The 12,825-nt window shown below is 41.7% G+C and overlaps 1 protein-coding gene across 1 annotated transcript in view; it reads right to left on the bottom strand.

Annotated features, from left to right (window-relative positions):
* The window catches only part of SLC9A2 (solute carrier family 9 member A2), a 34,385-nt gene extending 23,990 nt beyond the window's left edge, over nucleotides 1–10,395 (bottom strand). The window contains exons 1-2 of the mRNA XM_056487945.1: nucleotides 10,095–10,395; nucleotides 4,175–4,638 (exon numbers count right to left, since the gene is read on the bottom strand). Coding sequence (XP_056343920.1) covers nucleotides 4,175–4,638; nucleotides 10,095–10,380 — 750 coding nt within the window. The 5' untranslated portion in view covers nucleotides 10,381–10,395. The remainder of the gene's footprint in view (nucleotides 1–4,174; nucleotides 4,639–10,094) is intronic.
* Between the last annotated feature and the right edge of the window lie 2,430 nt (nucleotides 10,396–12,825).

The raw sequence follows: 12,825 nt of genomic DNA, 5'->3' as shown, positions 1-12,825 counted from the left end.
GTACCAGGGTGACAATACTGTCCCCTAGTACAGAGCTAACTTGGGTCACAGGCACCTACTGCTATCACAGTGGGTCACAGACCAAGACAGTGAAGAACAGTCATCTTGGACAGCTTGCAGGAGTTAAATCTCTGCTTTCTCTCTGGACTTCTTAGTACAACAAACAGGTTTCTCTATCAGGAATGCTATTTGAGAGAACAATGTTTTATCAGTACTTGCACTGTGCCAACAAAGTAGGTGTTTGAGTGGTGGCTGTGGAAGGATTTCTCATGTTTGCAGTCTTGTTCTCTCTCATAGGACAGAACACAAGCTGTTCAGCCCTTCTTAGTCAAAACTGGGTAAGTCTTACAGAACTAAAAGTTTAATGCAAAGACATGGCTTATAATGGGTCCTTTGGGCTAAGTGAAAGGAAAAAACTGAAACAGAAAAGAGAAAATATGTTCCAGAGCAAGCATGAAAATAGAAGGTTAAATCAAACCTAGAATGGTCACCAGTAATTTTCATTACAAAGCAGTAAATACAATAAGAGCAGGATCATGAACTATTTACTTGATAACAGTGATGGTCTCAGGATGAGTCCACTTGGGAGAAGTGTCCTGTTTCATCTGGACAAACCCCTTGCTGCTCTGGGGCAGACTCCCAGCCTTTTTCCCCATTCCTTGTTGCTATGTACTGTGCAGGACAGGAAAGCAATGTCATAGGCTCCACAGTTTTTCCACCTGCTTTGATTTGCAGACCTTGTGGATTTGCATGGAGAGAAGTATACCAGAATTAAACCTACTGACAGTAGGAGTGCCCTTGCTGGTCACTTTACAAGGACTAAATTAATCACAGACCGAAAAATACTGATGACTTTTGCTGTGTGCAAAGAGTTTTCCTGAGTCACTTGTTGAAACTTGGGATGATCCCAGAGTTGTGTTTTTCTCTAAGACACCAACAAAATTTGACCTGGCAGAATACTCTCTTGGTACATATTAGGGAAGCTGATTATTTTACTTAAATGGAGTTTTAAATAGTATTTTTTATATTTTAAAATGTAACTAAATAGATATATACAAGGCTGGTCTCTAAAGTAAAAGAACTGCAAGGTTCTTGTAAAGCAGAGAATTTTGATCTATCCAAGCCTTCCCATAATGTCACTCCATCTTCACAGCAAAGTATTTACCCTGCAAATAGAATGGAGCCTGCTGCTCCACATGGAGACATTCTCATAAATCTCAAGTCTAGTGCCATAAATTATTTGAAAGACGAAAACCAATTTTCTCCTTTGTACCTCAGCCATGGTTAAAGCAGCAGCTGCAACTATGGAATGTGGATTTTAACCTCATTCCTATTGTTTTTTATTTACACTGCTGCAAATGAGATCAAAATCAGGTTTGCTTCCATTTCACTCTACAGTAATTCAGTTTTACTGAGCTTTCTCTAAACTTCCAGGTGCATCAACCACCAACTCTGGTCACATTTTTAATGCATTTGGTGTGAGAACAGGGGGATTTTTTGAAGTTCAAGATTTTCATTTACTCAGTAGCCTTATGTTGAACTCACTGAAGGTCACCAAGCAATATTAGTCACTGATGACTTTTTAATCTTGTTTCAGAGTATCTCTGAAACACTAATTGCTTATTTTCACCAGTTGAGTTATTAATTCTAAAATTACTTTAAAGCACTCTAAAATAATGTTGTCAGCAGATGCAGAGTACAAAGTACTGCTGTAATGTTTTTTAACATGAGCATAATATTATTATGACACTGACTCCTTCTTTCTGACTTTAAGCCAGAATTGGAGTCTGAACTGCTAACACTCAGCTGTGATCTTATAATTTATTATCACTTTGCTCACTATGGACTCATTTTTTTGGTAAAGCAGCAACTCTGATCAAGAATCCAATTGTTAAACATTGTCCTCTGCCAAAATCAAGTTCCAAAATTCCACCAGTGGGGGAAAAAGAACATTCAAATGCAGACATATCACAAAAAGTATTAGGCATGGAAGACCACCTGAAAAATGCAGCAGAATGGATACTCCTAAGAAAACACACCTCTCTTTGTATACAAAATGAAGGTGTGGGAGCATGTTCTCTGGAAAGGAAAGCACAGATGACAGTGCTATTCTACTAAAAGCACATTTAATAAAGCCACTCTGTTTTGCACTGCCTATCTGAGTAGTCCCAGGTTATTTGATATTGCAGTGGCCATAGGAATCAGGCAGCTCCCATGGATGGCCAGCATGCATGCAACTCCCTTCCTACTTCATCCCCACATCCCACTGCAGTCCCCTGCCAGGGCAGGTGGGACTCCAGGGCTCCAGAAGATGAAAGCTGAAAGTTCTGAGCTCTGCTGGTCTTGTCAGCTCCCTGTAAAACGGGGCAGAGGAAGGGAGAGCACAGGGCTGGGTGGCCTGGCAAGGGAAGGCAAGGTCCTCTAAGGGCAGCCCCAGGGATCTGTGAGAGCCTGGGTCACGTTTTAGGTATAATCACATGATGGCAGGTGTGCAAAAACATAACAAGGAACCATTAGCAGGCCAATTCTGTGTACATGGAAACAACTTGATCTCTGTCCAAGTGCTACCTTTAAGTGATAGGAAGTCCAAAGGTACTGTACATTCCTTTCACTCCTTCATAAATATATGTAAGGCCAGAGCATTACTGGAGTGTCCCTACAGACTCCTCAGATTATCTGCCCTCTGTTAGGGCATCTGGGGAGGCAGGCCATAAGGGAACCTCCAGAGAAGGCAACACAGGATAGCTACACATTAAATTGCCATGCCAGTCCCTATAAAAATGGTGGTTTAGAGAAATTTGCCTTTGGGAAATAGCACATATGAATATGCCAGTGATCAGGATGCAGAGTTTCCCTAGCAAATCATGCTGCCCCAGTGGCTGACTTTGTCATGGAAAAAAGTGATTTTGGATGGAAAAATACACCAAAAAACAAGTTTTAAATAACCAGATGCTTTTCCCCAGAAAAAAAATGTATGAATAGACATCCATGGCACAAGTGGACATTAGAGTTACTAGAGACAGGCCCAGCCATGGCTGAAATGCTAAACCTTTTGAAACTCAGTATATACACCTATTTATTTACAGGACTGGCTTAAAGCACTAGTTTAGCATTGGCAGCCAACTGAAAGCTAATAAGAAATCTAGCCTTTAGGGCAAGCCTTTAAAAGGAGATGTGGTTCAGCTGACTGGGTAGCAACAGTCAGGTAAAGCATGCAGTGTAAGTGAAAAGATAATATAGTATTCCCACAGACACACAAGAATTTATCAATACCAAGGCTCAGAGTAAATTATGATATATACATGTGTTAAGCAGGTGACAGAAAGTCCATGAAAAGGGAAAAACAAGTAAGGCAAAGCCCAAGAAAAGGTGAAAGCAAGACAATTTTGCATAGAATGGGACTGGAATAAGAAGCCAGGGACAGAGACAGGAAAGTGCAGACCCAATTCATGAATCTTTCTGCTCCTTCCAGCATATGAAAAACTGTACTTCTATGCCTCACAAAACAGAAAGCATGCCAGGACATGGTTGGAATCAGCAGGACTTCAAGGCATGGATAAATGGGAGTAATGACCCAGACAGTGTCCTCAGGTACAAATGAGGGGTACTGGGGGGGATAATGGAATTTGCAGATTGCTGTCCTCAGGTCAGCACCACAACCTCAATTCAGCTAGTTAATGATTAGATATTACTACCTCCAGGTGGCTGTCTTATCTCACCTGTAGCCTGGGATACATGTATTGGTGATTCCAGGGCAGTTCCAAGTGGTGGGCACATGCAAAGAGTTAACCTCAGGAAGGTCCTGTGCCATCTCCATGATTTGCCATTCTCCCCATTAACACACTACAACACCCCACACTGGCCCTTTCCTGTCCAACAACATTTCTGCAGGTGAGGAAAACCTACAGTTTCGGATTACAGAAGTAATAGATTTACAAAGATACAGAAGCTAGAGTGATCAGCAGTAAAATCCTTACAGTAAATATTCTACCATTTGTAGTAAGACTACTGTGTTTCTAAATCTAGAGTTTAAAGAATTAGAGAAACAAACTAGCAGTCCTTGACTTCCTTCTAGCAGCAAACTGTAATAACTAGATACAAAGAGATACAATGGAGTGGCATGTAAACAATCATACATCAGTTTTATCAATTAATCATTTCTCAAGTAACTTACCACAGTTATAGCATCATTCAGCAAAGACTCTCCAAACACCAGGATATAAAGCTGCTCATTGACATGGATGTTTTCAAAGACGGCTAGCACCGCCACAGGATCCACAGCTGAAATGAGGCTGCCAAAGAGCAAATTCTGCAGCAAAGTGATATCAGTCAGACCAAATGCACTGATCTGGCAAATTCCATACAGGGAAATTCCAATGCCGATGGCATTCCAGAGTGTGCCCACCACAGCATACCAGAATATGGTACCAAAGTTCTCAAAGAACAGACGAGTTGGCATAAAGTATCCAGCGTCGAGTACAATGGGTGGTAACAGATACAAGAAAAACACATCACTGTTCATTACAGGTGGGGACTTCTCCTCTGCTCCAAAAATAATCCCACCAAGAAGCAATCCAACCAGAATAAGGAGACAGCTTTCAGGCACTATTGAGGGCAACTTGTGATAGAGATGAAAGCCTTCAAAGGAAATTCAAACACAAGAAAGGGAAACAGTTACTTGTACAGAATCCATAAGATTTTTCTGGATTCTGTTATTGTCATTTCTATACTAAACAAACAGCGATTGCAGGGCAATTTCATTTTCATTGCAGAGACTGAGCTGGACATCCACAATAGGTCAAGGAAAATACATTGGCTAGCACAGTTTGATTTGGTGGAGAGACAAATTAATAGCTAGACATGCCACTTAACAGCTAGGCTGGATGGAGCAACTGTGTGCAAGGGTTCTGTCTGTGAAACTGTGGGGTTTTTTTTAAATGTGGAATCCTCCAGAAACACAATCCAAACACTTCTCTAGAGAAAAAAACATCATACTAACCACTGCTTCCTCTCTGGACAGCTTCACAAAGGAGTTTAAAGAGTACTTTAATTTCATTTTTACTTTTAGCATCTCAAAGCTAGTGAGGGGAACTAGCACATGTGACCTCCACCCAGTCACCCATGATCATTTCCCCTACCACCAGGAGGAAGCATTTACAGATACAATTTTTATTTTTAGTGGAGCCTCCAAAATAATTCCATAAGAATCAACATGTTTTCTTTCCACAAAGTGACAATAAGTTGTAGCCTGTATTATTATGTTCATTCTTCTGTATCATATGAATTGTAGTAGAGTCAGTATTTTCACATAAAAATCTGTGCAAAGTACTGAAGAAATTAATTTTAAAAGGTTCTGAGTGAGGACTTAGTGGTTGAATGTTACTTAGCCCTCTAAACCTCTCAAAGCCATGCAGTTTTGATTTAAAGATTCCAGTTACTTATAGAAGTTGGTGTTGTAAGGATAATTCTGGTAATGAATGAGAAAAGTTTTGAAGGAACTTACTCTGGCCAATCTAATGGAATGATCAACCTTATGCACCAAGGTCACATTCTAGGTCCCAGTGATGCCAATCTTTTCCTGACTCCTCCTTATCTATATTTGGCCCACATAATTATATAGAAATTGATCCACACCCACAAGATCCCACAATCCCTGCCTAACTAAAAAGCATGTAAATTATTTTAAATGAGAGCTGCACGGAAACACTGGGTGTGGTAATAACGGGCGTCTATTTCAGTAAAACTATTTCAGTAAAAATCACACCTGTAGTGGAAACAGTTAAATTCCTGAAATCTTGGTACAGTTTGCATCCAGTTTCCCAGTTTCAGGGTTATATATCTTGTAACACCTATTTTGTTAATGCTGCTTTCAACATGGATTTTTTTCCAGTTATAAGAAAGCCTGAACTTGTAACTAGGAAAAACAAATGGTTAAGAAGGAGAAAGAGGAAAGTTGTTTTAATCTACAGACTTTTTACTTATATATCCTGCAACTATTAAAGCTATTTTTAAAAGTAAAAAAGCTCAAGCTGCATTTTTTTTCCTTTTTGAATGAACACAGAGTACTTTAAATAATTAGAAACACAGCCTATGTGACTCATTAGAAGGACTGCCAAATTCATTGGCATCCTTCAAAACCAGAATAACCAATGTCCTATATTGGCAGAAGAAGGTAATGATCCTGGGAAAATCAAGAATTTGCAGTTGGAGACTTGCCTCTTCACCCTTCAGCCACTTCCACATAAACATTTTATGATTTATCTTAGTTTCTGCAGTGGCAGAAATACAATTCCAATACAATGGTCAGGAAGCTTCCCCTGAGTAAGTAGGTTTTGCCAAAAAGGTTTAAAATCCTTCAAAAGTAAATTTTAAATAATTTCTGCATTGAAAATCCAAGAGAAGGGAAATTTTGTAAATGCAGCTTTTGACAAAAACAAAAAAATAAACTTCAACCAGTTGTAATACAATGGCAATGAAATATTTACTGTGAATTTAAAAATTAAGATTTCTTTCTTTTCTTTTTACAAATCATCCTGTAAAGCTCATAGCCTCTCAGAGATCTGGGATTCTACCTCATTCTTAAAGGTAATGAAAAGCCTCCCACTTAGTTAAATATGCTTTTTATTAATGTAAACAGCATCAAAACTCCTGGAAGACTTCCTGCCTACATGAAAAGTATTCAAGACTGATTAGGGACAGGCTATGGCTCCTGATTTGAGGGCAGAGAGCTAAGATTTAGAATCCAGTGCATGTCAAGTCAGTGGCACATGCCTTGCCCAATGAGGGACATCTTCCCTGCTCTGATGGATTCATAGCCAGAGTGTCAGGATCACCCTGGGAGCAGACCCTCTGCAGGACAGGAATTTCAGACTCAGACTTCCATGCTGAATGCAAGACTACAGCTACTCTGTTCTCTGACCCTGTCCTTGGGCTTCAGGTTATGCAGTGACTCAGCTCCAACAGCATGGAAGATGTTTATTGAGTAAGCCTCCTCCATCTATCATGGCAAAAACAGCAGCAGGACACTTATCTAAAGTCAAGTTCAGTATGTTTCAAGATAAAAGTCCTTAGAATCTCAGTTTCCTTCTTTTTATTTTCGGAGGAGGGGGAGATGAATTCCAATGCTTTCTGATGCTGGAAATGCCACTGAGATGAGTATCTCTGAACAGCTTAAACCTTCTTTCAGGAGAGCTGGGTTGGAAGGGTATCAGCTCAACTGACAGAAGAAACACTTCTCATTGTCCCTTTGTGATTAAACACAGAAATGACAAGAATCTGGATCGGTTGCACAATATTTTGTAGGCTTAGTAGCATAAATTAAGCAAAATTGTGGATTATGTGGACTAGTCTAGAGATTCCAGCATATATATATGGTGTCCATCAGCATGTGAGTAACACACCTCTGGTATCAACACACAAAATAAGAAATAAGTAGAAGTAGTCATAAAATAATTCCATCCAAGGCAATTTATTAGATTTCAAATTGTGCTCATGTGTTATACTGGAATAAAAAGCACCATGTTCCTACTGTCCTTGTGAAAATGCACCTTGTCAAAATGTTCAAGTTCTGCTTGACAGCCTCAGGGTTTCCTTTCTTATTCTGCCTTTCTTGCTCCCTCTAAACCAAGCTACAATGACGTGATCAGAGGCAGAATCAGACAAACCTTTCAGGTAAATTGTCCACAAAAATTAGCAGATGCTGGAGCATTTCAGCTCTGGTGACACTGCACTTCTGTGAAGACATATTTGTTAAAAGATTCATATCCAGGTGCTGCAGTTGAGTATCCTTTGGGATCTTACACACAGTGAGAGAGCTGCTATTACACAGGACCCAACCTTCTGAGCTCCTTACAGCTGAGAAGACCTTAGGGATCTGTTCATAAAGGTTTGATAGTCAGCAGTGCCAAGTGTAAGCATTCAGTGCCTAGCCCCAGAAAGGAATTTGTGATGCCAGATTAAGCACTGAAGTTCCTGGGTAGTGCAGGAGTCTCGAGGTGGATTTCACACTGCCTGGCGTGTCGGGGGCACGATGCCTGTGCTGCCCAGCAGGAAATGATGAGGAGAGGAATCAGAGGGCCTCCTCTCTCAGGGGGCCCCTGTTAGGGCCACAGGCAGTGAGATGGGCTGGGAAACCCATCTCCATCCTTTTGAATAGAGACACGTGGCTCACTCCTGGTAACCAGTAGGATATGGCAGAGCATCATTTAGTATCTTGATGGTTCAAAGCTGCCTATCTGGGCTACCTTCAATTGAAAAGAAGGCATAAACCAGCCAAGATCTGATGTGGAATGTGACTTGGGAGCAATAGGAGCCTGACCTGGGAAGGTTTACCTGATGCACTCACTGGATAAGGAAGCACAGACAGAGCTCCAGGAGCAAGAACTGGATGTTCCTAATTCCAGTCCTGGAGTCAGGGCGCCTGCAGATAGGTGTGGTGAAGCTGAGCACTGCCACACCTAGGGCCACTCCTGGCTCTGGCCCTCATTGCTCCTTGCACACACTGACAACAGCATGCCCCAGATTAGCCACACTTGCTTTCATCTGCTGTAACTGAAAGGATTTTAAAATTATATGTGTTTTTCTTCACTCATGCTGTTTGCTTGTGTCACAGCTTGCTTACTTACTAGAATCAGACTAGAAAATTAAAGCAGTCAGGCAACTCTTTTTTTTTTTTTTTTTTTAACTTTCTAGATGCCTATGCATTAGCAAAATATCATGATAGTCAGAATGTATAGTTTTACAGAAGTTGTATATTATTGTGTCAGTATGCATATTTGCATGTTTCAAATGGCTTCCCTTTTAATAAAAACTTTAATAAACCAGAAACTTTTTCAATAGTTTTAGATTATTCATGAGTTTTTGCCTTATCTAAACTCAGAAGCCAGAGAAAATTTCACTACTCAACGGACTAAATTCTCTATCAAACTCCCTATTTCCTGATTATTGCAGTTCAAGATATATTTGAGGGTATCATATTTGAACTCAGTCCTAATTCTGCAAACACCTAAATGCATATTTGATAATAAGCATGCACCTTTAATGCATTAAGACACATGCATGGGGATGCATGCCTGCTTAATGGCTGGAACACAGTATTTCTGCAGGAAACAATGATAACAGACCAAGTTACTTGGGTGAAGGATCAGACCCCCAACTGTTACAATGTTGGACATGGCAGGAGTGAGTACAAACTTTTGTTTTTTCAGAATCCTAATTTACCTGATCACTAACCAAATTGTGACACTGTCTATTTAAATGTCACCAGCAGAGGTTAAAAGTTTTAACTTTGAGAAAAAATGTTTGATCAGAATGAGCATCATGATATTTTTTATGATAATCTATGCTACAAAGTCAGAGTTCCAAATGAAACAACTGTAGCATGGGTAAAATTACTTACTTTGTTCCCAGAGTTTTATTCCCTACATTATCTTCTAGGTAAAAAGATATGAAGTTCATAATTCATAGGGATTTACTGGATTTTAAATAGCTATCCAGCACATCATTACCTGACATTATTTAGATGATTATGCTGTACTTATTTCTCTGTTTGGGACAGAGAAGCTAACTAAAAACATGACACATAAGCTGCACAAAACTCACTGAAACTATGCAATGCAAATGTTTTCCACATGAGGGAAGAGGTGGCCTTCCTTACTCTTAGAGTGCTGTCCTTTATATTTTTCTCGGGACGTAAATGAATGGTGGAAAAGCAGAGTAAAGAGGAGGCATACTCTACCCTCATAAATATTTGCTTTTCATCGATCCGCTCTTCTGCTTAGAGACTGTCATTATACCCGGCGTTATTTTAAGAAAAAAGAAGACCGTGCTCAAATGACAGCAGAGCGATCAGGAAATAGTCAGTCATGCTCCGGGTGAACTCCGGCTTTCACGGTTCTCCTAACCCGGGGTTTACCTGTCTCTTTTCTCCTCCGCACCTTTCCTAACCGAGAGGACCCCGACTTCTTCCAGCCAAATCCCGCGCGGGCATCCCGCTCCGCGTTGGAGCATCAGCCCCTCCGTCCGCCCCCGCCGGGCACGGCCCGGGCGGCCCGGGAGGGAGCGAGCGAGGGAGGGTCACCCACGGCCCCGCTCACCGATCTTGGCCAGGGAGGCCAGCAGGATCCAGAGCGTGATCTCGAAGGGGATTTGCACGTGCGGGTAGTCCAGGGTGAAGACGTGGAGCCGCGTCTCCTCGAAAGCGGTGCCGCTGGGGCTCGGCGGGGTGCCGGTGCCCATGGCCGCGGCTCCGGGCAGCTGCCCTTCCGAGGCGGCCCGCGCCTCCGCCGCGCCGGCCGCCAGCGCCGCCAGCACGGGCAGCACCGCGGGCAGCGCGGGCGGCCGGGGCGCGGCGGGGCGCGGGGGGCGGCCGCGGCTGCCCATGGCGCTGCCGCTGCGCTGCTACAGCCCCGCCGCCACCATCCCCGCGCCCGGGCACCGGGCACCGGGCACCTGCCGAGCCGCCCCGCCTCCTCCCGGGGACGGGCTGGGCGAGTCCCGGCCGGCGCCGCCGCTGCCCGCTCCGCTCCGCTCCGCTCCCCCGGGCCTCCCCCGGGGCCGCCCCCTGGAGCCGCTCCTGCGCTCCGGGTCCCACCCGCCCGGGGCTGCGGCTCCGGCACCTGCGGGGATGAGCGGGGCTGGGCAGAGCCGGGGGTGTTCCTTTAACCGCAGATTGCTCTACGAGAGATGTGTGTGCGCTCATATAAATACATACATATATGTTTATCGAAACTCAGCTAAAGTGTTAGCACACTCTGTACGGACACGCCTGTGGATACATATATAGTCTCTAAATACATGTATTTAAAAGCAATTTAGGGACTTCATATAGATGTACATCTATACATATACGTCTAAATATATATAGATACATGTTTTTATATATGTATATATATTATTAAAGTAATTTTGACATATGTATATGTCTGTATGAATGGATGTATTTTGTCATTCCCTAATGCAGAAAGGTGCTTCTACCACATATATGAAAGCCAGCATTCTGTTCACACTGATTAAAAGTAAAACTCTTAATTTGGAGAGTTAAAAGAATCAAAACTACTGCACGAAATTGGTGTTTCTGCCCAGTTGAACCAAAACTGCAATAAATACACACTGTGTACATGTATGTGTGTAGGTTCATATATATGTGTATGCCTGATATAGAATATAGATATTTTATATCCTATGATATATAGTTATATAGTATATTATACATTTAATAAATAAAATAATATATAGTATATTATCTATATACTTCCTCCTCTCAAGCATATGATAGACACAATGCCATTTCTGTTAAGAGATACACATTCTATTAATTGAGGCACTTAAAAGTGCACATTGTATAAGCATATATGATTGCCCATACATACACTCTCATATATGTGTATATAAATATACAATTGATAATATATTCGCATGTGTGTTGGTGTGTTGTGCAAATATTGAACATGTGATTGGCAAAGTCCTGTTTCTAAAGGCACTGGGATTTGATTCCATCAGATACTGCTGAGCACCAGGTTTCTCTATTTCCTGGAAGAATGGAATCTCACCCGTGATTTACTCATGACTTCACCACTCATGAGTAAGACAGTATTCCAAAGCTCAAACTCATAAAATCTTCAGAGCACGCCATTCTGTGTGTCTCTATAGCAAAGCATATCTTTCTTGCTTTCCAGTAAAACTAAAGCAGGAAGTAGGAGTTATTTTTTCTACAAGGGTATCAGTGGCTACTGTTTCTGTACGGTGTTAAAGTTCAGAATCAATTAGCTGAGTATCTGTAGTAGTCATTTACCTTTAGAACCTGCAAAAAGACCACTAAGCCTCTGGTTTTAATGGCAAATTTTAAGACTTGATAGTAATAAAAATTTGTTCTTTATTTATCTACAATTCGGTCAGGAAAACATGTTTTAATATCAAACCAGTAATATACACCATATAACTCTCTAGCTTGATGCAATATCTTCATATTTTCTTTTATTTGTTTTGTTAGATTCTCTGATATAAGAGAAATGCCTAAATATTGCCAATTCTGAGGACAGTTCCTTTATATGGAAAAGGAATACAAAAGGAAGACAGTCTTTCATTTTTGAATCTCCTTGTCCCAGTCAGACCACCCATAAGAAAAGAAGTCTAACCCTCAGGTGAAGATGACAGCACTATGTAGTATAAATAATAAATTTAATTCAGTCTAAAATTACAAGATCTGTATGGGTACTTGCATGTCACATTTTATGACCTTTTTGCAGATGAAGAAAACTTTTCTGAAAAATACAGTTACAAAGGTGTCAAAACCTGCTCTCCTAGGATCCCTTCTGGTTATCTACCTACAGGATGCTGCACTGAAAGGAGACTTGTCTTCAGTAATGTCAAGTAGTGGCAGAAGCAAGCTGTCCCATCGACCCTTTTCTCTAATATCACCTGATCTGTGCTGGAATTCATACCTCCTTCCAATAACACAGACAAAATACACAGTAGAGCAGGGAACAGAGCCATTGTGCAGCAGCCCTGCAGGTGCACCAGCTGCCAGATCAATGTTTGGAAATTTGTGAACTGCCTGAGGAATTTCACTTTGCCATAAGCAGGGAAGGAAGACTTTGAGTGGGAAAAGGCTGAGTCATACAAAAGTGGAGGACAGACCCTTCTCATGGAAAATGTACCTCATTGCTGCCCTGTTCATTATGGGCAGTGAGGGATGACAGAACACAGCTGCTGCATGCTGGCAGAGACAGAGAGATGCTTCAGCACCCAGGTCATGTGCTTTTAGTCACAAAGTTTCACCCACACACGGAAAACGGACCCTTCCTTGGGGCACCATCCACATACTTG

The sequence above is a fragment of the Oenanthe melanoleuca genome, chromosome 1 (assembly GCF_029582105.1).
Source record: "Oenanthe melanoleuca isolate GR-GAL-2019-014 chromosome 1, OMel1.0, whole genome shotgun sequence".
Taxonomy (NCBI): Eukaryota; Metazoa; Chordata; class Aves; order Passeriformes; family Muscicapidae; genus Oenanthe; species Oenanthe melanoleuca.
Note: the sequence above shows the minus strand (reverse complement) of the source record. Positions and strands in the feature narration are given on the sequence as shown.